The 25600-nt window shown below is 51.0% G+C and overlaps 1 protein-coding gene across 2 annotated transcripts; it reads left to right on the forward strand.

Annotated features, from left to right (window-relative positions):
• Positions 1–4779: 4779 nt before the first annotated feature.
• Positions 4780–11318, forward strand: BATF2 (basic leucine zipper ATF-like transcription factor 2). 2 transcript variants are annotated; one of them, XM_060607173.3, is made up of 3 exons: positions 4780–4972; positions 6334–6435; positions 9676–11318. In XM_060607173.3, the coding sequence occupies exons 1-3, from the start codon at positions 4934–4936 to the stop codon at positions 10354–10356; spliced, it is 822 nt and encodes a 273-aa protein (XP_060463156.2). In that variant the 5' UTR covers positions 4780–4933; the 3' UTR covers positions 10357–11318. The 2 variants fall into 2 exon arrangements, with proteins under 2 accessions (XP_060463156.2, XP_060463154.2); XM_060607171.3 differs by having other exon boundaries at positions 4781–4972; positions 9673–11318.
• Positions 11319–25600: the final 14282 nt, after the last annotated feature.

Consider the following 25600-nt stretch of genomic DNA (forward strand, 5'->3'; position numbering starts at 1 on the left):
CGGAAAGAGAGTGCAGGCTTGGTGCCCGAGATGTGTGGGGCACCGTGTCCATCCCACCTGGGGATGGGATTCTGCCAAGGGATGTGCCGCGAGCGGCAGCCTCCTCATGTCTGAATCTGAGCCACGGTGGTGGATCAGCCCAGCATCCGTTAACCCTTCTCCCGCCAACAGCTCTCTGGGAGTTGCCCTTCCCTCACCCCTATTCCCTAGAGTTAAGGTGGGGCTGACCCTTTCCCCTGGCTCCAGGGTGGTCCTCGGAGCCCAGCCTTGCCTACCTTATCCTGGCCACAGTGACTCATGTCAGCAATAGCCACACCACCCAAGCCAAACCGAGGCCTGGCCCTTTGTTGAAACTTCTGGGAAGGTGGCGGGGTGGGCGGGTGGAGGGATGCACCCTCCCCCACCCAGGGCAGCTGAGCTGGTATTTCTGTTTTAGTAAGAAAACAGCTAGGGTGAGACACTGGCTCCTGATGGCATTGTTTGGGCAGCATGATCCAGCTGTGCCTGAAGCTGGCACACTATAGACTTGTCAGTGACTTAAGCCTGAGTTAGATCATTTAGAAAACTAAGAATCCAGAGAGCGCTAGTTTCCCACCTTTTATGATGCTCCCTTGTAAGCCTGAGAAATTTTGAGCCATTTACCTCAAATATTAAATGCTGCTTCTTACACGTGGACACAAACATTAACTTCTTTTCACTAAAAACGTATTTCATTATGTAAAAAAATCTTTTTAAACATATTTACTTATTTTTGACAGAGAGAGAGAGAGCGAGCGCAGGGGAGGAGCAGAGAGAGAGGGAGAGAGAGAGAATCCTAAGCAGGTTCCATGCTGTCAGTACACAGCCCAATATGGGACTCGAACCCATGAACCGTTAGGTAATGACCCAAGTTGAAATCAGTTGAATGCTTCAGGTGCCCCAGGAAAAAAATCTTATCCCTCGTGTATTCCATCTTATCCCTCGTGTATTCCACCATTTTTTTCTTAAAATAAAGAATAATCATGGAACAAAATACAAGCCTTTGGTCATGCGAACAGAAATTTATCAGATATTTATCAAGTGCCTTTGCTAAAAGTTTAACGGATGTTTATGTGACTTGCTGTGTGCCGGGCACTGTTCTTTTTTTTTTTTTTTTTTTTAATTTTTTTTTAACGTTTATTTATTTTTGAGACAGAGACAGAGCATGAACGGGGGGGGGGGGGGGGGGAGGGGCGGTCAGAGAGAGGGAGACACAGAATCCGAAACAGGCTCCAGGCTCTGAGCTGTCAGCACAGAGCCCGATGTGGGGCTCGAACTCACGGACCGCGAGATCATGACCCGAGCTGAAGTCGGACGCTTAACCGACTGAGCCACCCAGGTGCCCCTGCCGGGCACTGTTCTAAGCCCTTTACGTATATTACTTCATCAAATCCTTATGTGATTATGCCCATGTTACAGAAGAGGCATGAAGAGTTAGGTAACTTGCCCAAGATCAAGTTCCAGGTCCCCGGATGGAGCCCTGCCCATCCTTCCATGTCCTTGGTAAAGAGCTTCTTCCGTGGAAAGTCTGCCCTGATTTCGTCAGTAAGGAAGTGCCCTCTGCTGCCACAGACCACACCCTGCCCTGTTGGCTGATGTGCTGGGCGTGTGTCGCACACCCGGGCGCCTTGTGAGTTTGTGCCAGCTGAGGCGCAGCTCCCGCACGGGCCCATCCACACTTGCAGGCGGGCAGTCGATAGCCACCCTCAGCCCCACCAGCACCCACTTGGCCTCTTTCTCTGCTACCCGTCATCTGACGCTCCCTCAAGGTGCCCTGAGGTCAGCCCTCAAATGAGGGGTGCACAGGGTGGGGAGACCTGGAAAGAGGGTCCTCATCCCTGGAAAACTGGAGACCCCTAGCATCTGTCCAACCTGGAAGGTGTGGGAAGGAACTGGGAGAGAGCATCAGTGCGTCCTAGCTTCTCCCAAACCAGCTGCGTGACTGTATCCTCCCTGTCCCTCTGTTTCCTCACTGGTCAAATGAGGAGGTTGGGTTGAGGACAGTCCCCCAGGAACCCAGGGCAGGTCCCGCGGGAATGAGTAAAGCAGAAGCTTCGTTACTCGTCCAGAAAGCTTTTGGGGTTTCTGGCAAGCTGTCTGCTGGGCTTTCATTGGTTTATTCATTCATTGAACACCCATCATGCGGAGACAGTGTTGAGGGGATATACCTCGGAGTAAGACAGGCAACGATCCTGTTGCCCAAGAGCTCCCTCGGTAGCTCTGGTTTGGGGAGGCCTCCCAGCCTTCACCCACGGGGACTGCAGGCTTTGAACCAGAGGCTCAGGGTGTGGAGAAGGACTGAGGCCTTGGAGGAGAGACGCGTGTCCTCTGCCCCCTGCCTCTGGGCCACCTGGCCTCTCGGGGCATTCGTTTCCTCATCTTCTAAGCGAGAGGCTGGACTGGATGGCCCTGAAGCCTGCCCTGCCAGCCTGGGAAGGCAACCACCTCTTTGGAGAAGCCACACACACGGCCATTCAGGGTTAAACATTACCCACCCTGTGTGCCTCATCCCTGCCACTCCTCAGGGAGAGCAAGCCATAAACGCTGCCTCGTTCAGACTTCCTCCAGGGCTGTGGCCTCCTGGGAGGGGCCGCAGGCACACTTGCTGACTGCCTCTCTTCCACCCAAAGCCAGGGTCTGGAGAGGGAAAGACTGGCGGTCCCGGTCTGGGGCTGGGGGCTGAGGTGGGGAGCAGTTGGGCCCTAGCTACTGCCCTCCGGCCCCACAGATGTGTTTTTCCTTGGTTACATCATGCATGTGGCTTCCCCAGATCCTTCCCTGTGGAACTCCTGGACTGGCTTAATGAGCCCCTTAGGTGCCCGCCGCAGGCAAGGTGACCTGGCCCTCTTGGTTTTTCAGAAACAAAAACAATCCAGAGCAATCGAGGCAGCCTCACTGCGTGGGGTGCCCCATTTCAGCCTCTGTCCCCAGACCCCTTACAAGCAAGGAGGGCCGGGCCCAGCCATCGTGCCCAATCCCACCCACCTGGGCATTTGAAATCATGAGCCTTCATTAATCCCGTGTTCCCGCAAATCTCGGTAACGGGAAAGGATTCGAGCTGGATAGCACTTTACAACATGCAAAGAGCTTTCTCCTCGGCTCCTTCTTCTCCATCCTCAAAACAGCTTTGTAAAATAGATACGATTTCTCTGTCATCTGTCGCGTACATAGGACAGCACTGAAGCTCCAGGCTTTCAGACCTTGTAAGTGCAGGGTGTGAGGGTCAAGTCTGACTCTAAAGCCCAGACTGGTTTCATGCCCAGTTTTAGGCAGAGCAGAGGGGGGAGATGGTCACTCTCCAGGCCCTGCTCATGACAGACATCACTAATCGATCACGGCGTGGTCGATATGGCGAATCATTTGCAGTGCTCTTTTCTGAAAAGCTCAGAGGCAGCTGTGAAGTCCCCAACACAACACTCCAGGACACCATTACCTATCAGAAGATCACGTCTACACTATTTGCCATTCCTGTGGTCCCACACCATCAGCCTGGAGCCCCCAGGACTCAGGCACAATCCCCAGAGGCTCTAGTCACCAGACCAAGGGACCCTCTGTGCTCCACATCAGTTGCTATGCTGCTCTCGGGAGGGGCTTCCTGGCCCCTCTGGGTTCCCCCAGACAGATGTCCCTTCCAAGCATGTCCCTCCAACCATCCAGGTCTGCCTGAGGCTCCAGGGCTAGCTAGGTCTTTAATAGAAGTTTTTATTATGAAACATTTCAGGTATACGTGTGGAGAACGATATCATCACAGAGTTTAGCCAACAAAACACCACAGACACAACTGAAATCCCCGTGTGCCCCCCTCAGCGCACCGCCCCCCAGGCCACCGCTCTCTGAATTTTGTGTTTCTCGTTCACAGGCACATTTCAGGACTTTTATTGCGTGTTTGCCTACCCCTATCAGCAAACCCCACAGAACTGATGTGGTTCAGACCTTCTTGCAGCTGTGGCCTTCAGGCAATTGGATGTTACAGACTTTCAGGCGCGATGATACGTGCAGCCTTGATCGTCCACCAAGTGCAAATATTTGTTAAACTCTTACTCCGCGCCGGGCGTGGTCGCAGGCGCCTTGTCTTCCTGAACTCGTTTGCTGCTCACGACAGAATTATTTTGATCCCCGCTTTATAGATCTGGGGGGGGGGGGGGAAGGCACAGAACGGTGAAATTATGTACCCAAGTCACATAGCTTGGAAGCTGTTCCCCTAACTGCTAGACATCCCTCCCTCTACTGCTGCGTGGTCTGTTGAATGAAAACACAGTAATTTATCCATCTGTGCTCCTATTTAAAGGCCATTGCTTATTTTTGCACACTCGCCTCAACATTGGTGTCAGAGGGTTCGGGGGTGGTTGTATTACCTCGCTTAGTGCCTACATGAAGCCTGTGAGCGGGTATTTGTATCATCCCCCCGCCGCCCCGTGCCCTTTCAGGGATGAAGAAACTAAGGCTCAGAGAGGGTGAATCGATTTCTCAAAGCTGCACAGCTCCAGGGTGCCAGAGGTGGGCCGTGAACCTGGACTCATGCCATTCCAGAGCCCAGAGGCTCTCCCATGTCCCACATGAGCCCTACGTCCCCTACTGGCTTCTCCTCTTGGTTCTGTGCCTGGCAGCCTGCCCTCCCTCCCCCAGGACACCCTCCCCGTAACCGGCTTTTGGTCTCCCCCCTCCTCTGGCCACCCTCTGTCATTCTCTTTCCAGAGAAGGGGCCCAACCGGAAGGCCAGTTCATGTTAGGAAATTCCAGCCACGTGAGCCAGGGATTCTGAGCAGCCCGTGGCTTTAGAAGAAACTGAAACTTGTCTTGCCGGGGGCGGAGTGGTCACCGGGGATTTAAAGAGCTGCCACTTCCTAGGGCCCCCAGAGGGCACCAGGAGGTCACAGTAGCAGAGGGACACCTCTGCCCGCCCCTTGCCTAAGCCATGCACCTCTGCGAGGGCAATGCGCTGCTGACGAGAACGGTGAGTACAGGGAACCAGGGACAGGGGATGGGGAATATGCCCGAGGGTCCCCAGTTCCCGGGCAGGGAGGGATGTGGCCAGGGCTGTGTGACCAAGGGATCCATATACCTCCTCCTGGGGGGCTTCAGGTCCCCCAGGTGATTGAAATGAGGGCTTTGGGGCTCTGCTATTTCAGAGCCAGCCTCCAGTTTAGAACGTGGCCTCTGAGCAACCTGTCCCCTAACCCACTCTCCCTTCATTGCCTTGATGGGAACATTCTCTTCCCTCCCCAAATTCTCGGACTTGGCTCACCTTGGAGGCCCTGCCCCTCCCCCAGGACCCAAGTACCGAAATCCTACCCCTTTCTGTCCACTGCTGGTCTCTCCCCCAGGCTCCAGTCTCTTGGCACCCCCAGCACCTGGAGTGGGCCTGTCGTGACCTTGAACCGAGCAGCACAGAGTCCTCGGCAGGGAGCCCAGGGTCCTGCCTGAGCTCCCTACACTCAGAACATATGTCCAGAGTGACCTAGGGGAGGGGGACTGGAGCTGTGGGGCCTCCAACATTCCCTCTCACCTGACCTTCCAAAGCTCTGGGCATTTGGGTTAAAATATTTTGTCTACATTTTCTCGACTCCCTAATGTGGGGACCAGGGCAGGGGGAGGGGTCCCGCTGTGAACCTTTTGAGTCTACTCATGCGTCCCTGCTGGGTTGCTGCCACACTGGAATGTGAGCCACTTGGGGGCAGGGGTTTTTGCCTGGTTCGTCTGCGGCTCTGTTCCCCTAGCTCAGTGGCTGGCGCGCAGTAGGTGCTCGATAAATATTTGTCGAGTGACTGAACATCAGCTTCGGGTCTGAGCTGGGCAGGGGCTCACGGAGCCCAATCGGACCCTGGCCCTGCCCTTGCAGGTGAAGCCCACACCTGTTTTATGGCCTGTGAGGAAGGCAGTGGTGGCTCCGTTGCACAGCTGAGGCGGTTGGGCTCAGAGAAGGGAGTAATTTGCCCAGAGCCAGATGGCTGGTAAGGAGAGTGTGGGTGTGAAGTCAGTTCTCTCTGGGTTCGAATTGAAGCTCTGGGCTTCTCTGTTTGTCCTCCCCCATCGCAGGCCGTAAGCAGGACGTGTGGGTGAGGCTGGCGTTCCAACATGGTGGGCCATGCAAGGAGGGATGCTGTGCGTGTGTTTGTGTGTGTGTGTGTGTGTGTGTGTGTGTGTGCGCGCGCGCGCCCCCAGGGAGACAGAGGAAGGAGTCCCCTGGGGGAATTGAACTGGGGAAGGTGTGGCTTTACAGATGGCCTGGACAGAGGGCCAGGGACCCTGACCTGCTGGGACCCTTGACCCCTCCGCCTGCTGGGACCCCTGACCCCTCCGCCTCACACCCTGCAGGACCCCGAGGAGCATCAGAGGCTGAAGAAGAAACAGAAGAACCGCGCGGCCGCCCAGCGCAGCCGGCAGAAGCACACGAACAAAGCAGACGCCCTGCACCAGGTGGGGTTGCCTTCCTTTCCCCATCCTGACTCCATTCACCTGGCCCGGCCACCTTGTCTCCATCCGCCTATGAGCAGCTCCCCTCATACGCTGCATGTTTCCAGGTCACCTGAGTTTGAGAGAGGTGCTGAGATAGATACACGCGGGGGCTCTGGGGACACAAAAGTGCATTTGCAGCCCAGCCCTGCCCTTAAGGCGCCCTGATCTAGAGAGAGGAGACAAGAGGTAGAAGCAAACAGAAGAACTCAGCACTCACACTATGAGAAACTCTGGTTCGGGGTTAAGGTGGGCAGGCTTTAGGGTCCCAGCTGCGGCACTCATAGCTACAAGGCACTTCCTTCACCTTCACTGTCCTCATCCAAAAAAATGGGGACAATAATCCCTGTCCCCTGGCAGGACCCCTGTGGAGATCAAAGGAGACAAAGGAGCCTTGGGGGTGGGGGGGGCAGGAGAGGGTTCCACTGTACTTGCCTCTTGACCTTGGATGGTAACTTGACCTTGGATCGTGACCTGACCCTTAGAGCTTTTCTTCTTTCTCTGTGCAGAGAGCAAGGATACCACCAGTTCCATCCCAGGGAAAGGATTAAGACCTGGGCTCGGGACCTGGCCCTTGGGAAGGCCGCATACCCCTTAGTCCTTATAGCGATGAGTGAAATTCACAGCCCTCCCTGCCAAAGGCCCTACCCCTCCGACCCCCTCTCCTAACATCCCACGCCCTGTTCTCCCTGTTCTTTCACTGGCCGAGCACATCCAACCTCAGGGGCTCTGTGTAGACCGTTCGCTCTGTTCTCAGAGAACAGCCCAGCTAGACCTTCCCTTCTTTCCGGTTGTTTGGTTTATTTCTTATTTATTTTAATTAAAAAAAATTTTTTTTAAGTTTTATTTATTTATTTTTGAGAGAGAGACAGAGAGAGTGAGTGGGGGAGGGGCAGAGAGAGGGAGAGAGAGAGAATCCCAAGCAGGCTCTGTGCTGTCAGCACGGAGCCCTACGCGGGGCTCGAACTCACACACTGCGAGATCGTGACCTGAGCCAAAACCAGGAGTCGGACTCTTAACCGACTGAGCCACCCAGGCGCCCCTCAGTTGTTTGGTTTAAATGCTACCTCCCCGGAAGGACTTTTCTCAGCCATCTGATCTAAAGAGACGTCTACTTGTGACTCCGCTCTATTTTTCTTGTTAGCCCTGAACTTCAGTTACATATTCAGATATTTATTGCTTGTCTCCCTCACCAGACTGTGAGCGCCACGAAGGCAGGGAACGATTCTGTTCCTGGCTATTTGCCCATCACCCGGAACAGTGCCTGACAAACAGAGGGAACTCAGTAATGCCCTGTGAAGCGAATGACAGAGTCAGAGTAGAGCGCTCTAGGAACACCCGGGGTGGGGAGGGGTAACACACGGGTAGCAGCAGTAGGATGATGCCAGGGATGACGTTTGAGCTGGTCTTGAAGGATGAATCGTTTTCCAAGTGGATGGAGGTAAGAAAAGGCATTGCAGGCAAATGAAGGAGCCCGGGCTTGGGTGCGAGGGAGCAGCACCCTGTAGATTGTTCGAGCGAGGACCGGTGTCCAGTAGGGTGTCTGCCTGGCCGGGATAGGGGGCTTCATGCATTCATGCATTCATTCCTCCCAGAAATGCCTATCGAGTGTCTCCTGGGTGACAGGTGTAAGTCTTAAGCATTGGAGATACAGCTGGGAACACAGCAGACGGAAGCCCACCCCACACTCTCCAGGGCTCGTATTTTCATGGGGGAGCCAGCTGGACAAATAAGTTGTCCGTGAGGCATCTGGGATGTCAGCTGGTGATAAGCGCTATGGGGAAAAATACAGGGGGTGGGGGTGGGGGGGGGGAGATGGCAACCTGACTAGGGAAGCCTTCCCTGAGGAGGTAACAGGTGAGGAGCCTGGACGTGGCCAATGAACGAACGAATGAACCGATGAGTGACTCAATTTCTGGAGTTGAATGGAAGCCGTTGGAGAATATATTTTTTTTTAAGATTTTTAATCTTTATTTTTGGGAGACAGAGATGTGGCACGAGTGGGGGAGGGGCAGAGAGAGAGGGAGGCACAGGATCGGAAGCAGGCTCCGGGCCCCGAGCTGTCAGCACAAGAGCCCGACGCGGGGCTCGAACTCACGAGCTGTGAGATCATGACCTGAGCCGAGGTCGGACGCTCAGCCGACGGAGCCGCCCAGGCGCCCCATAAGCCTCTGGAGAATTTAAGCGAGAGGTGACCTGATCACATGTTTTCAAAACGTTATTCCACAGGCAGAGACCAGCCTGGAAGCAGGGCCTTTGATTCCGTTAGAATTTTGAGTTCATGCCCGAAGCGACATTTTTATGTAAAACATCCTTGCCTCCTCTTTTAAAAATTGTCCACGAAAGAGATGAGGTTGGGGAGGGGACCAGAGGAAGTCCCTCAGCCTTGGGAGCCGTGGAAAGAAAGTTCTTTTGTTGCTGTCGCTGTAAATGGTTGTTTAGAACTGCGTGCTATCAAGGGGGTTCTCGGGACCCAGCGTCCAGCAGAACAGACCCTAACAGACGCTGACTCGGGGGTGCTGGATAGAACACAGTCGCCCTGTGAACCACTACCCTGGGCTCCTCCCACAGTGCCTCAGTGGGTGAGTCCTGGGCCCTGGGGAGGTCTGGCAGTGACACGAAGCAGCCCAGAGGTGCGTACGACAGAATGACCTCTCGGTTGTCATGAGAAGGCCACATCGGGATCAGCCCGGGAGAGGAGGTTGCTGGAAGGGTGCCCAGGTAGAGGAGACAGGAAGTGTGGCAGAAAGCAGAGTCCGTTGGAGGGACAGGAAGTGAAAGGGAGCGGGAGGTGTGAGCACAGGGAGGTGCGGGAGCCTTTAACGTCCGCTTGATGATGCAATTGCCGGATGGCTCCTCTGGGCCGAGAGAACAGAGTGGTTTGAGGGGCGCCCCAGTCGGTAGAGCTCCCCGGTGAGTGGAGGTGACAGGCTGGCGGGGCACGGCTGGCTCAGGGAACTGGTGGCGGGGATGGAGGGCAGCCCAATCTACCCCCGTAGGAGCAGAAGGGGCAAGACGTGGCGGGCGGTGGCGAAGAGCTGGCCAGAGAGGAGGAGCCAAGGGGCCCTTGGCTTAGACATTCAGACGGTAGTAATATCTTCCCTCCTAAGTTAAGGAGCCTGGGGGCAGGGTACGGGGCTCGTGCTGGGACCCTAATGCCGGCTGACACCCCCTTCCCCACCCTTCTGCTTCTGCCCCCAGCAGCACGAGACGCTGGAGAAACACAACCGCTTGCTGCGGAAGGAGATCCAGACTCTGCAAGCCGAGCTGGGGTGGTGGAGCCGGACCCTGCATGCGCACGAGCGGCTGTGCCTGATGGACTGTGCCAACTGCTTGGCTCCGGTGCCCCCTGGCTGCTGGGGCCAGACTGAGCAGCCCCCGGACCCCGTGCCCTGTGGACAATACGGCTTCCAGGAACAGCCGGGCCTGTTCCAGACCCCCGTCTCTTCTCCCTCGGCTCACCAGCTCTCTTCACATCTGCGGCCTCATAGTTCCCCTGGCCTCCTCCTGTCCCCTCTGCCTTCTCTGTCCCTTGGCTCCCCCGCGGCCCCCGCACCCCTTCCCCAGCTGTCCCCCGGCCCCGTCCAGTCAGCCTCGCCCACTGGCTCCAGCCTGCTAAGGCCTTCCCCCAAGCTCGACACCCTCCTGCCCAGCCCCCCAGCCCAACCTGCCCCTCTACAGCCCCTTGGGGTGGAGCACCCCACCAGGGGGAAGCTGGGGTCCCCACCTGACAGCGCCTCACCTGCTCTGGGGCTGGCCGGCCTGCAGGGTAGGGAGCACAAGCCTGTGTCAGCAGCAGCAGACCGGCAAGGGCTGGGTGTGGATCCCAGTCCCCACCCACTCCTGGCCTTCCCCCTGCTCTCCTCTGCTCAAGTTCACTTCTAAACCACCCCCCTGGAGCTGAGCCAGCCCCTTCCTGGGGCTGAAGGAGCAGCCATAGCACACAGGGACCTCCTCCATCACCCCTGGAGGTTGCCTTTCCTGGCTGACCCGCTGGCCCAGCATTTCACCAAGAAAAGAGAGTCATTCCTGCTGCCCACCACTCTGCCGGGCCCTGTCGCTGCTATTATCTTATGTCGAGTCTGTGGTCACTGCGCAAAATCTGGATCGTCGCTCCCCTTTTTTAGATCAGGAGATAGAGGCCAGAGAAGCCGTGTGATGTGCCCAAGGTCACGTGGCCTTTTGTGGGCTCTGAAACCCCACCATCTGCTCCTCCTTTTCTTGGTGGGATCCTGGCCCGGGCACCCTAGGAACTGACGTCCTAGAAAGCGGGGGCTGGTGTGAAGAGGTTGAAGTGCCGGGAGCAAGGAGGAGACCTTTCTTCTGGTCTGTGCCTCCCAGGGCCACAGACCCCTGCAGTCCTTTGAAACCTCGCCCTACTGGGGCTGGTCCAGAGTCCAGGCCTAGATGGGGAGAGGCCAGCCAAGCAGGAGCCCGAAAGTGGACTCTTTCTTCCCTAGCCGCGCGTTCAGTGCCAAGGAACCGCACTTGTGAGTTGGAGGTGGGGAGAAGCCTAGAACAGTCTCCCCGGGGATGTCTGCCGGAGGGGCACCTATAGACGTGCCAAGACCTCTATAGGAGAGTCTCCAGGGTCAGCTCTCCAGGCTCTTCCCAAACAGCTCCCTGCCTTTCCCAGGCAGGAGCTCAGCTGTAGTATCGGCTGGGATTGGGGGTGGGGGTTCTCACTCAGACTCAGCCCAAGCTCTGTAAGGGGCCTGAGCTGAGAAACCCCAACCCTCCACCTGGATTCTCATACAGACACTATGCAAGTATTTGACACGCTCCAAGATGCTGAGCACATCTTGGCGTACGTGTTGTGGTAAATACATTAAAGTGTTTTCCAAGTCTTTTTGCTTTGGCTAGTTTTTTTAAAGCTCTGACCGTACTCTGCATGATTGAAACTGAAGGGCCTTTGAAAGAAGAGGGAATAGTCCAGGGTCTTAGAGGTGGGCAATCCCTCATGGGCCTCCCAATCTAACCCCCTCCCCATGTTGCGGATGAGGAAGCTGAGGCCCAGAGATGGGATGTACTTGTCCGGGGCCACGCAGCTAGACCAAGGGTGATGGTTTCAGGATTGTGGGTGGTGCCGGGGGTGGGGGGTCTGAACCACAGGTTCATGGAGAGCAGACTGGTGGGAGGAAAGCCAAGATACTTTTCACTGAAGGTCAGCGGGAGTCCGGGACAAGAGTTGTTATCATGCGCCATGGACTGAGACTTTACGAGGGGCAGGCCCTGTGTGTGAGGACACTGTGGTCTGGCTTGTGTCCGTATGACCTAAAATTTGTCAGGTACTGTGCTGTGTTTCACCTGGGTTAACCCCCGGGTTGTGCCTCTAATAACTCTGTGAGGTAGGTACGGTTGTTCTTCCCACTGTTCAGAAAGGGAAACTGAGGCCTGGGGGTGTTAAGTAACAAGCAAAGGACACGTAGCCAGGAAGCGTTATAGGCTTGATGCAGCATGAGAAACACTTAAACATAGGTGATCCTGCCTTCTCCCTACCCCATACCCCAGACCCCCTCTCCCCACAAGCCCTGCTTGAAGGGGCCAGCATGCGCCGATAGACGTGAACCGAAGAGTTAAAACCCCATCTTGAGCTCAAAACATGAAAGAGGGGAAGTGACTAAATTAACGTTGGTGCACTCATCAAATGGGCTGCTGGAGAGGCGCGAGGAATAAATAATGCTTCGAAGTACAGTTAATGAGATGAGAAAATGCTCCTAACACATTAAGCCGGGGGAGAAAAAAAAAAAAGAATGTGTAACTGTCACTATAGTTTGATATTCTGTTTCTTTAAAAATATAAAAAGGAGTGGGAGGAGATGTTGTAGATTCTCCCCAGAAGGGATATGAGCTAATATCTGTGAATCCTCGAATTTGTCAACATAGCTACGGTTATAGCCTGAGCCTTCCACATGGTTGAGTAGAGCCTAGAAATTTATATCTGGGTGTATCTATCGCTGTACAACAAATGGCTCCAAAACTTAGTGGCTTCACCGATGAGTGTTTATCATCTCACAGATTCTGTGGGCACAGCGTAGCTGGGGGCCTGGGGCTCAGGGTCTCCCACAGGCCCCAATCAAAGCGTTGGCTGAGGCTGCAACATGGCAAGGTTCAGCTGGGGGTGGAGGAGATCAGGTTCGAAGCTCACTCCTGTGGCTTGTCTGCCGGCCTTGGAAGGTCCACTTCCAAACTTGCTCACAAGGCTGTTGGCGGGCTTTAGTTCTCTGAGGGCTGCTGGACCAAGGACCTCGGGTTCTTGCAGGCTGTTGGCTAGAGATATCAGTTCCTCGCCACACGGGCCTCCCACAGGGCGGCTGGATATGGAAGCTGGCTTCCCTAGAAGCAAGGAAGCTAGAGAGTGAGGCAAGGTGAGCAGTACAGAAGCCACAGTCTTTTGTGACCCAATTTCGGAAATAAGATCCTGACATTCTTACTGTATTGTATTTAGTAGAGGGAAGTCACTAGATCCAGGCCATGCTTGAGGGGGAGGGGACGACATGTAGACATAAAAACCAGGAGGGGAGATCATCGAGGGAACATCCGTCTTAGAGGCTGCCTACCATTCTTGGGCCCCTTCTTTTTCCTTTCTTTTTTTTTTTAATTTTTAAATGTTTATTTATTTTTGAGAGAGAGGGAGGGAAAGAGAGAGAGCAGAGGAGGGGCAGAGAGGGAAACATAGAATATGAAGCAGGCTGCAGGCTCCAGGCTCACAGCTGTCAGCACAGAGCCTGACGCGGGGCTCAAACTCTTGAACCACGACATCATGACCTGATCCCAAGTCAGATACTTAACCAACTGAGCCACCCAGGCACCCTTCTTTTTCCTTTCACTATCTGCATAGCAGGTGACTCTCTTTGGAAAGGCCATTTTCTGGAAAGAAACTATTTTGGCCCCTTAATCGTAGTGGCAATACCCCCCCCCCCACCCCAGTAATGAGCAGAGAGGATCTGATGGGTTTGGGGTTGCAGCAATGCCCCTGGCTAGACTCATAGCCCCGAATTAGCCTTGCAGCGAGCACAATGCAGACACTCCCTCCTCACAATGACCTTTGAAGTGATGCGTGGGCAGTCAGTGCTGAAATAGCAAGTATGTGCAGGGCAGGAGTCTTCTATGCTTTGAAAAGGAATCGCTCACTGGAGGACTAAAGTTTAAACTCAGTTTACACTCTTTCAGCTTTTTTTTTTTTCTTTTGAGTTTCACCTCTGCACTGGGTTGTACAGTACCTTTTGGCTCCCTAAAAGGTATGTCCACCCAGGAGCTATGCATGTGACCTTATTTGGAAAAAAGATCTTTGCAGATGTAATTAAGTGAAGGGTCTTAAGATGAGATCATCGTGGATCATCCAGGTTGGCCCTAAAAAAATAAGAGGAAGTCACCAATAATAGGGAGAGAAGATGCAGGGAAGAAGGCCACGTGAAGACAGAGTAGAGATTGGAGTTAGGAAGTCCCAAGCCAATGAACATCTGGAGCCACCAGAAGCTGGAAGAGGCAAAGTAGGCTTTCTCCTTGTGGCCTTCGGGAAGAACACAGAAACAGGAAGGCAGGGAGGATGTTGTTGCAGTTGTCCAGGTGAGCGATGGTGACAGTCGTGACCAGAGAGGTCGCGGGGAGGTGGTAAGGAGAGACCAGATTCAGGATGTGCTTTGTAGATACAGCTGAGGGGGAGTGCTCATGGGTTGGGTATGGGAAAGGAAGGAAGGAAGGATGATGCTGTGGTCTGGAGCCTGAGTAATTAGTGGCTGGTAGTTCCTAAGAGCAAGAAAGATTGGAAGAGGAGCAGTTTGGAGTGAGTGTGAGTGGACAGGGTTGGGAGCCCTGTCTTGGCAATGTTAAATTTGAAATGCAGATTCGTCACCCAACTAAAAAGAAAAGAGTTTGGAGATCAGAGAGATGGTCAAGACTGGCTATATAAATTTGGAATCCAGCAATGCAAAAATGGGTGAGTGGACAATGGTGACTGGACAAGGTGATCTCTGAGGGCCCTTGCGGCTACGATTATATGAGGACTTACTCTTCTTGTGCCCTCAGACTCTCTCAGCCTGGCACTCCTTCCCTTCACCCTGGCATGCCCAGAATCTTCCCCCATCTTTTCTCTTTAGATGCTTTTTCCTTTAGGAAGCCTCCTAAAGGATCTTCCAAGATACAAATGACCCCTTTTTCCTTAGACTTCTTGTCACACCCATGTGCCTTACCAACATCCATCGTTTTCCTTCTAGAGTGACTGTGCATTCCTCTCTTTTTTTATTTCCCTCAGTGGCAGCAACCAGTCTGGCACATCATGAGTACCTCTAAATGGCCTGTGTGCCAGGAGGCAGTAAAACATGACGGATAGAGAGCTTGAGCTCCAATGCCAGACGGGATAGGATTTGCAGCCCAGCTCCACTACTTTCTGGCTCAACTTCCTCAAGCCTAAGTTTTCTCATCTGAAAATGGGAATTTAAAAACGCACCTCAGTCCACCCGATGTATATGTGTGTATGTGTATACATACTCCTCTATACATGTGTATCTAATATATGTTATAGAAAAGCATATGTTTGCCAAAATATATGAACAAGAATGTTTATATCAGCAATACTCATAATGGCAGAAAACTGGAAACAACTCAAATACCCCATCAGCAGCGGAACGAATAAATTGCATAATGTCTTACACAAGGTAATGCTACATGACAACAAGAATGAACAAACTACAACTATCTAGAACAATATGAATAAACTTCCCAAGCATAATAGAAGCCAGACACAAAAAAGAAGACAATTTGTATGATCCATTTATGTAAAGTTCAAAAGTAGGAAAAAACTAATCTCATAATGTTCGGTTTCCAGATCTTTGTTTTGGTTACATGAATATATTTGCTGTATGAAAATTCATTGTGTTGTATGTTTATGATCTGTGCTCTTTTTCCTTATGTCTGGAAGACCACAATAAAAAGAGGCTGAATGTAAGGACATCACAGTCCCTGGGGCATAATAAGTGCTCAATGTATATTAGTTATCGTGAAGGAACGCAAGAACCCATGCCTTGCCCTCAAGTGAAATACATTAACAATCAGAACCATGGACAGATCAGAGTCTGCTCTCAAGGAAAGCAGAAGGGAAAGGAATTGATCTCAGGTCTGATCCTGGGGACTGGAAGAAGGAGAGAATCTGAGACCTTTCCTCTTGGATTAGTGGTTCAGTGCCTTCTGGGGGGCAACCTTCAAGGCAGAAAGGAGACTATTCCTAGAGGACCATGGGTATGTGTGTGTGTGTGTGTGTGTGTGTGTGTGTGCTCATGCAGAATTTCATTCCATTTTAAAAGGTCTGCAGCTCTTATTTTTCTAAGCCAGTGAATACTGAAATCTCCCCAGAGAGGTCATTCCTGGACTTAGCATATCCAATAGCTTGCTCAGGCTCTGCAGGCTTTGCTCACTGTCTGGGCTTGGTTAGGGGAGATAGGGAAGAGAGCCTAGGCAGGATAAAACAACCTATGACAGAAGATCTTCTCTCAGTCATGCCCAAACTCCAGGAAGAAAGGCATATCTTGTTATCAGTTGAAGGAGCTGCTTTATTTGATAGTGAGTTCCCCATCACTAGGAGTATCCACACAGAGGCTGCACAGCTACCTGTCAGGATATTGCAGGGAAAACTCCTGCAAAGTGAAAAACTTACCCAGGTGACTTTCAAGGTCACTCCAAGTCTAAAATTCTATTATTTAATTCAACACAACATTCCCTTGAAGGCATGAACTGCTTCTCTATGTGTTGCCCCTGCTTATCAGTACTTTTCCTTTTTCCTGAGAATTAATATATTTCATACTCAGTAGGAAATTTGAAAAGCAGGTGAGCAGAATTACTTATACCATTGAATGAATACTACTCAGCAATTAAAAGGAATGAACTACAGATACACCTAACAACTTTGATGGGTCTCAAGGACATTATGCTGAGTGAAAAAAGCCAATCTCAAAAAGCCACACACTATATGATTCCAGTTATGTAACATTCCAAAATGCCAAAATTATAGAGATGGAGAACAGATTAATGGTTGCAAAGGCTTAGGGATGGTGGGAGAGGAGATGGGTGTGGCTATACAGGGTTGCATCTTTGAGGTGATGAAACAATTCTGTACCTTGCATGCGGTAGTTATACGAATTTACATGTGTGAATGAATGATACAGAACTATACACACACTTTATAGCAAGGACATTTTTCTGGTTTTAATATTGTACTAAGTCATGTAAGATGTAACCATGGAGGACAGTGGATGAAGTGTATGGGATTTCTTTGTACCACCTTGACAGTTTCTTCCAAATCTATAATTATTTATAAAAATAAATAAAATTAAATTAATTTTAAAAATTTAGAGCACAGAAAACCCTCTGTTAACATTTTAGCATATTTTTATGAATTATTTTCTTCACACAGTTGTGATCATATTGCATATAAATTTTGTATCCTGAAATTTTCTTTTTTTTTTTAATTTTTACTGTTTTTAAATTTATTTTTGAGAGAGAGAGAGAGAGACGGAGCATGAGCAGGGGAGTGGTAGAGAGAGACAGAAACACAGAATCTGAAGCAGGCTCCAGGATCTGAGCTGTCCACACGGAGCCCAACAGGGGGTTCGGACTCATGAACCGCGAGATCATAACCTGAGCTGCTTATAACCTGGCCGCTTAACCAACTGAGCCACCCAGGTGCGCCCTGAAATGTTTGTTAATAGAATATCATGGGCATTTCCTCTGTCCTGAACTACTCTACAACACCATCGCCATACTAGTTATGCCCATCAGTTGGAAAATGGATAAAGAAACTGTAGTATGTTCATACAATACAATATTATTCAGCAATTAAAAGGAACAAACTGCACCAATATGGATAAATCTCAAAAACATTACACTGAGCAGAAGAAGCTTTACACAAAATAGTATACACTATATGCTTTCAATTATATAAAGTCCCAAAACAAGCAAACAATCTATGATGGAAAAAATTAGGTTAGTGGTACCTCTGGGGTGGGGGTGGGGGATGAAGTGAGGGCAGGGATTGAGTAGGAAGGGGCATTGAGTAGGAAGGGATTGAGTAGGGCAGGGATTGAGTAGGAAGGGGGAACTTTTTGGCATGTTGGTAACGTTCCATATCTTGATAGGGATTTGGGTTACACAGGTAAATGCATTTGGTAACATGTAGCAAATGTACGCTTAAGATTGAGGCATTTCATTTTATGTAAATCTCCTCTCAAAAGTAAAAACTTGTAAATCAATACTGATCCCCATTTAATGAAGTGCATGCTGAAGTATTTACAGGAAGTATACTGATGTCTGCAACTTCTTTGAAATGCCTCAAAAAAAGAACGAATTGTTGGGGGGAAAGAAGGATGGGTGGGTGGGTGGAACGGATATGTGATGAAGCAAATAGAGTTAAATTGGAATGACAGTCTAGAAGGTGGGTATATCACTTTTCTGTCTGTTTGTAGATTTTCATTATATACACATATATATATTTTTAAATTTAGACAAAAATCACTTGGAATCTTTGGTACAATGCAGAATGTCCCCCATCCCGGTCCCCCCGGCAATGTGACTCCCTGGTCCGGGCCTGGGACCCAGTGTCTAGATCAGTTTCTGTGGAAGATTCTCGGCACACTTGAGCCTCTAAGGGCTCAGTCTCCCAGCTAGGTCCAAACATGAACTCTTTCCAAGCATCCTTCTTCTAAAGAGGTTTCTCCAGAGTCTCTCCCACCTCCTTGCTGAGGTTCGCTGCTTCTGTCCTATGGCAGCCACCGCCCGCAGAAGTTAGCTCTCTTTACTGAAATCACAAAGGCCTCCAAGGTCTAAGCTGAGCCCAGAAGATTCTTCTTTCTGGGGGGAGAGGGGGTGATAAAACATAATAATACTCTATAGGGAGCATATCCAGCTCCAAGAGTTCCCCTCCAGATTATAAGGAAGTTCTCAAAAATAGCTACATTTGCTAGAGCCTGGCCCACTGCTCAAGGGAGGGAGAGGGAGCGGAATGGGCAAAGCACTGAGGTTGGTTCTCTTGTCACTCGTGGATCCGGTTCTAAGCCCAGCTCTTCCAATCTACCAGCTCTTCAGGCTGAAACCATAAGCCAACCTTCTTCTCTGCACCAGGCCGGCAAGGAATGGACGGTCCTTCAGGTCAATGTGGTGTTCCTTGAGAAGGTCTTCAGAAGCCTGAATTGATTTCATAGCAGTGAGGAGAATCCCTTTTGCTCAGAACACTTGGTGATCTCTCCCACGAGGCTGCGCTGGACCCCATCAGGGCTTGATGGCAATGACAGGTGTGTTCACTGCTGGCCATAGTCCTGGGGATAGACAGCCCTCCGGCTGCTCAGGCTGTAACTCCCGCAGCCCCTCTGGGGCTGCCGGCACCGGAGGAGCCCAGAAGGATTCTGAGGCCTCTTTGAGCAGCCCTAGCCCAACCCATTGCATCGCTGAGCTCTACAAGGCTCACACTTGGGTAGTCACAGGGTGTCACAGACTTGCTGTGAGCCAACACTCAAAGAAGGAGAGAAAAACAGCCAATCAAATGATAGTTTCCCTTAGGAACCACTCCTCCTCCCCTCCTCCTACCCCCAGGGTTGCCTCTCTGAGCCGGTTTTCCTGGTCTCCAGTCCCCTCGAGATGAGACCTGGAGAACATCCAACGTCGCCTGACTCTGGTAATTGACCTGGGAAGCCGGAAGGGAGGTGGCAGGGGCTCAGGGGAGGCAGAGCCCCAGGTGCTGCAGGAAGTGGAGCTGTTAATTTAGTGGCTTCTTCCCACCCTGGGGGAGGGAGATGGGGGCACTGCAGAGGCCCAGGAAGCAGGGGTCTTAAAGGGGACAAGAGCCCTTTCTGACCCTATCAGAAAGAGCCACGTTATATCCCAGGCTTCTTCAAGGGTCATACTCGGGATTTGTCCTGTCCTCTGGGGCTCGCTGGTGGAGCTATTCACTGGGAGGGAAGCCTGTTAAGGAACCCATGTGACCACGCTCCCTCTGAGAAGCCTTAGGGAGTCCCTGGGAGAAAAGGACCAGGAGAGGGCACTGTAATGCCCAGCTCCAGCTCCAAGGGGTGGGACAGAGTAAAGACTAAGGAAATCCCCTGAAGGGATCCACTGAAGCTTCAGGTGGTCAGACAAGAAACAGCAGCAACAGCAGCAAAGAGGGCCCCTTGACAATGCCCAGCCCAGGGCTTGTCTGTGAGAAGCACCTGAATTGTAACCACCGCCACATCAAAGGTTCCTTGAGTGTGGTCCTCAGCAGCAGCAGCGTGGTCACCTGGGAACTTCTTTTGCATGTCCAACATGCAAATTTTCAGTCCCCTTCTCCTTCCCAGACCTATGAATCAGAAACTTGGGGGCTAAGCCCAGCAATCCACAAGCCCTCTAGGTGATTCTGACAAATACTTAAAATTGAGAACCACTAGTATAATCTGACAGATTCTGGAGCTGGGCTGCCCAGAAAACTTCTATTCACAAATTCATTCACATTCATCGAGCATTTGTGTATTTATTTATTTTTAATTTGTTAGCGTTTATTTATTTTTGAAGGAGCAAGAGACAGGGCACGAGCAGGGGAGGAGGGGCAGAGAGAGAGGGAGACACAGAATCGGAAGCAGGCTCCAGGCTCTGAGCTGTCGGCACAGAGTCCGACGCGGGGCTCAAACTCACAAGCCATGAGATCATGACCTGAGCCAAAGCCAGAGGCTTAACTGACTGAGCCACCCAGGTACCCCTCATGAAGTATTTATTAGCACCTTCTATGTGTTGACCCTGTGGCAAGCTTCACGAGGAACCCAAAGTGGGGTGAATGATAGTTCCCACCCTCCAGGCAGACTGATAGTAAGTACAAAAGATGGGTGAAGAGCCCCAGGAAGGAGCCAAAGTTTCTGGTTAGGATGATTAGAGAGGACTTCCCAAAGGAGGTGGCCTTTGAGATGGACCTTGAAGATTGAGTTAGAATCAACAGAGCAGAAAAGCAAGGCACTTCTGAAACCAAAATCTAACTTAAAAAAAAAATGTTTATTTATTTTTGAGACAGAGAGACACAGGGTGTGAGTGGGGGAGGGGCAGAGAGAGAGGGAGACTCGGAATCTGAAGCAGGCTGCAGGTTCTAAGCTGTCAGCACAGAGCCGGGTGGGGGGCTCAAAGTCACTAATCAGGAAATCATGGCTTGAGCCAAAGTCAGACACTTACCCGACTGAGCCACCCGGGCACCCTCAAAATCTAACTGTTAAAAGCACCTTATGGGGACGTCTGGGTGGCTCAGTTGTAAGCGTTCAACTTTGGCTCAGGTCACGATCTCACTGTTCCGGGGTTCAAGCCCCACATCGGACTCTGTACTGCCAGCTCGCAGCCTGGAGCCTGCTTCAGATTCTGTGTCTCCCTCTCTGTCTGCCCCTCCCCTGCTTGCCTTCTGTCTCTTTCTCAAAAATGAAACATTAAAAAAAAAAAAAAAGATCAATGAAAGGAAAGAGAAATATTCATTAAAAAATAGGTAAATAAAATAAAAGCACCTTATAGCTTTGGGGATAAATTCAAGTGTATGAGCCAAGCTTCTCCATGATCCAGCCCTTGTCTCCTTCATTAACTCTGTGTCCTGCCACTCTCCACCTCCATCCATAGATTTGAGGAAAATTGAATTTCTCATAGAAGTGTGCACACAGCATGCTATTTCTTTTTTTTTTTTTTTAATGCTTTCTTTTCTTTTTTTATGTTTATTTATTTTGATAGAGAGAGCAAGTTGCTAAGGGAGAGAGAGAATCCCAAGCAGGCTCCTCACTGTCAGCACAGAGACCAACGCAGGGCTCAATCCCAGGAATTGTGAGATCGTGACGTGAGCCCAAACCAAGGGTTGGACGCTTAACCGACTGAGCCACCCAGGCGCCCCAGCAAGCTATTTCTTATTGCCAGGCCTTCGCTCAGCCTGTCTCTTCCACCTGGAATGCCCTCTTTGTGTCTCTTAGTCCAAGACCCACCCGTTCTTCAGGACTCCTTACAGGCGTTATCTTCTCCAAGAATCCCTCTCCTCCAGGTCCCCAAAGGCCTGGAACGCTGGTCCCTCGGTGCCTTCACTGCACTGTATTTAAAAATCTGCTTTATGTTAATCCTCCCCCCGTTGGAATGTGAACCTACTGGAAGTACGCATCTTCCTCAACTTTGTGACCCTAGAGCCTAGCACAGTGCCTGGCATGCAGCGGGCTTTCAATAAATAGTTCTTTAGCAAAGGAAAGAAGGAAGGGAGAATGGTAAGTAGGAGGCTCAGGGGAAAAAACCATGACCAGAATGACGTAGGGTCTGACAAGGAGCCCATCCCGAAGGCAAAGGCACAAAATGTTTTCCTCTACATAAAACCTGGAGCAGGGGAGACGGTGCTTAACAGCCAGGAGCCTCTTGCCGCCTGCTTGCTGGCTGGACAGATCTGGCGTATGTGCTTTGAATCCAATTGTCATCTGCTGAGCATTGCTGCTAAAATGTTCCAGTATGTCAGGCCAAATGTGAATCCATATAAATCTATTTAGCACTGTAGGTTGGTTTCTGAGTTGGGGTCCAGGTTTATTAATTCTCAGGATTCCCAAGAGCACATGAAAAGATGCTCAAGAGGTGCATTAGGGAAATGCAAATTGGATCTACAACTAGATACCGTTAATATCTCTTAGAATGGCAAAAAAAACACCCAACCAAATATTTTTAACTGAAAATACCAAGTCCTGGGGTGCCTGGCTGGCTCAGTTGATTGAGCGTCTGACTCTTGGTTTGTGGGATTGGGCTCTGCATCGACGGCACAGAGCCTGCTTGGGATTCTCTCTCTCTGCTCCTCCGCTCATGTTCTCCGTCCCTCTCTCTCTCTCTCTCCTTCAAAATAAATAAATAAACTTAAAAAAAAAGAAAGAAAATACCAAGTGATATCAAGGATGCACAGCAAGTGAAACTTTCATACTCTTCTGATAAGAATGCAAACCAATACAGCCACTCTGGAACACATTTTGGTGGTTTCTTAGAAAGTTAAACATATACTTGCCATAGAACCCAGCAACCCCTGTTCTAGGTAGTTTTTTTATATTTTTAAAAATGTTTTTATTTATTTTTGAGAGACAGAGCAAGAGTGGGGGAGGGGCAGAGAAGGGGGGCGGAGAACGAATCCCAAGCAGACTCCATGCTGGGCACAGAGCCCGACTCGGGACTCGATCTTATGACTGCGAGACCATGACCTGAGCCAAAACCAAGAGTCGGACACTCAATCAACCGAGTTACCCAGGTGCCCCTATAATTTTTTTTACATGTAATACTAGTTTAAAGTAAAAAAAAAAAAAAAAATCCCAAGGGACCAGGCAGTCTTCAGGCCCACAGGTGGTGCCCCTCCCACCATCTTGCCTGCAGTGGCCAGGTGTGGTGGCCAGGTGTGGTGGCCAGGTGTCGGTACCACCTCTAACTCTTGAAGCAGGTCAGCTATACAACCCTCCTGGGGGGCTCATGAAAGCAAGCTACAATTCTCCCATCTAGTTTGATTTCCGGGTCTCCATAATGACGGCTAATTTTGTCTTATTCACCAAAGTATCCCCAAAGGGCTAGAACAGCGCTTATAGTTATTCAAATAAATATTTGTTGATCGAGTAAATATTTGTTATCCCTTTATCTGACTGGCTCCAAATTCCTGAATCCACTCTCTTAATTGAAGTACTCACCTCAGCCCCCCTCCCCCTTCTCCAGTTACGTCACTAAGTTCCCTCCTGGAATTTTGGCCTTTAACGTTCCTGCTCAGGGGGTGGCTCTGCTCCTTTTCTGGCCCAAGGGACACCTGTCGTCTCAGGTAAGAATTCCTCCCTATGGCTGCATCCCACGACGGGCCCTCAGCCAGAGCCCCCGTGGAGGCAGCCCTGGGCTCATCACACAAGATGGTGCCCAACATGGGGCTGACACCCTCCCCGAACAGGAAGGAAAAAACAGCGGACCACACGGGCGGAGAAGGCACCCATGCCTTGACGGAGTGTGCGCGCGTCTGTGTCCGCCAGGAGACACTTTGGTTGAATCTTCCTCGTTGAAAGTGTTTGTGTGCTCCTTTTATATTTTTTTTTTTCCACGTTTTTTTATTTATTTTTGGGACAGAGAGAGACAGAGCATGAACGGGGGAGGGGCAGAGAGAGGGAGACACAGAATCGGAAACAGGCTCCAGGCTCCGAGCCATCAGCCCAGAGCCTGACGCGGGGCCCGAACCCACAGACCGCGAGATCGTGACCTGGCCGAAGTCGGACGCTCAACCGACTGCGCCACCCAGGCGCCCCTGTGTGCTCCTTTTATTTCACCCCACACCCTGTAATTGCAGACGACAGGAAGTGGGATGTTTGGTCATTTGGAGTTTAAGTAAGCCTTTTGGTTAGAATCCCCTGGGTTCCTGCTTATTTCCCTTCCGGCCGGTTGAAACTGAAGACCCTTTGTGTCCAGTGATTATTTCCTGTTCATCACACCTGACAAGGGGCCCTCTTCCATAGGAGATCATGTACATCACACAAGTGGCCATTCAACCTTCTTTACCGCTTGGGGACAAATAATATCCAGGTAGGTAGATTACAAGTAATTAGCACATGTACACAACAGAAGCCTGATCCCTTTACCCTGCGTGGATCCTATCCCCACCCGGCCCAAAGAGGGGTCTTTCTCTTGGTTCCCAAGCATAAAGAGTGCAAGAGTGCATACAACAACTGCTGGAAAGCTGCCCGGTGCTCCGACTCAAGTATCACTAGCTTGGTCATCTTTTTCTCTGTGCCAAGCAAGGTCAGAGCCACAGATGGGTGTCTCCAGAGCTGTGCACACAAATGTGTTAGTTTCAGTCCACAGTGTATTCAAGGTTTTCAATTAGTTGCCAACATTTTTTTTTTTTTTTTTTTTTTTTTTTTTGGTTAATGTTTCTTTATTTTTGAGAGACAGACAGACAGGGAGGGCACAAGCCGGGAAGGGGCAGACACACACACACACACACACACACACACACACACACAGAATTGGAAGCAGGCTCCAGGCTCTGAGCTGTCAGCACAGAGCCCAATGCAGGGCCTGAACTCATGAGCCATGAGATCACGACCAGAACTGAAATCGGACGCTTAACCGACTGAGCCACCCCGGCGCCCCTAGTTGCCAACATTTTTAAATTGGGAGATTCCCCAGGAAAATCAGATCTGGCATTACCAGGCCACACTTCCCACAGGCCTCCCTTTAGTGGAACACTGGACAGCAGATGCCTTCTTTAGATGGGGCAGATGCCCAGGTGAGATATTTTCCTCCCCCTCCATCCACTTTTCCTTTTTCTTCCTGCCTTGCTTTTCCAGGTCTTTGCGTGTACTACTCAGTAGTAGGTGCTCAGTTGCCCTGGGTATAAAAAGACATACAAGACTCAGCCTTCAAAGAGCTTACTATTTGGGCATGTGGAGTAAAGTTTTCAGGTGGGGTGGGGGAGGCATTCCAAACAGAGGGAACACCATGAGCAGTGAAGAGGAAAGCAGGAGAATGCAGGAGGACCGTAGACATAAGAGTTGGGATCGCCGGGTATCTGGGCAGGTCCATTTTCAGGAAGGCAGACACCCAGTCCCCCCCCTCCCCCCAGATGACGTAGGGCCAAATCGCTTAATAATTCACATGGTCAGAATTTGATCAGCAGGGAGTTGGAGGGAAGGTGCTGGGCTTTGAAACCAGAGACCCCTGTTCCTGACCTCGCACCTCCGCAAGTCGCTCCCATTCCCACGCCTCTTTCAAAATAGGATATGAATAACTGCTTTACAGAGGCGCCCGAGTGGCTCGGTCCGTTAAGCACCGCCTCTTGATTTCGGCCAGGTCATGATCTCACGGTTTCTGAGTTCCAACCCCAGGTCAGGCTCTGCGCTGACCGTATGCAGCCTGCTTGGGATTCTCTCTCCCTCCCTCTCTCTCTGCCGCTCCCCTGCTCGTGCACTCTTTCCCTCTCTCAAAATAAATAAATAAACATTAAAATAAAATTTTAAAAAACCTGCTTTACAACACTGCGGTCGGGATTTATCAAAGAAGAGCGAGTATGAAAACTGCCTTCACGATGCTGGACACATTAGTAGGGGCTCCGCAGGACACAGCTCCCACGGCAGGCACGGACTATGCGGTAAGTGAACAAACAGTGGACAGGA

Source organism: Panthera onca, chromosome D1, assembly GCF_046562875.1.
Source record: "Panthera onca isolate mPanOnc1 chromosome D1, mPanOnc1 haplotype 2, whole genome shotgun sequence".
Classification (NCBI taxonomy): Eukaryota; Metazoa; Chordata; class Mammalia; order Carnivora; family Felidae; genus Panthera; species Panthera onca.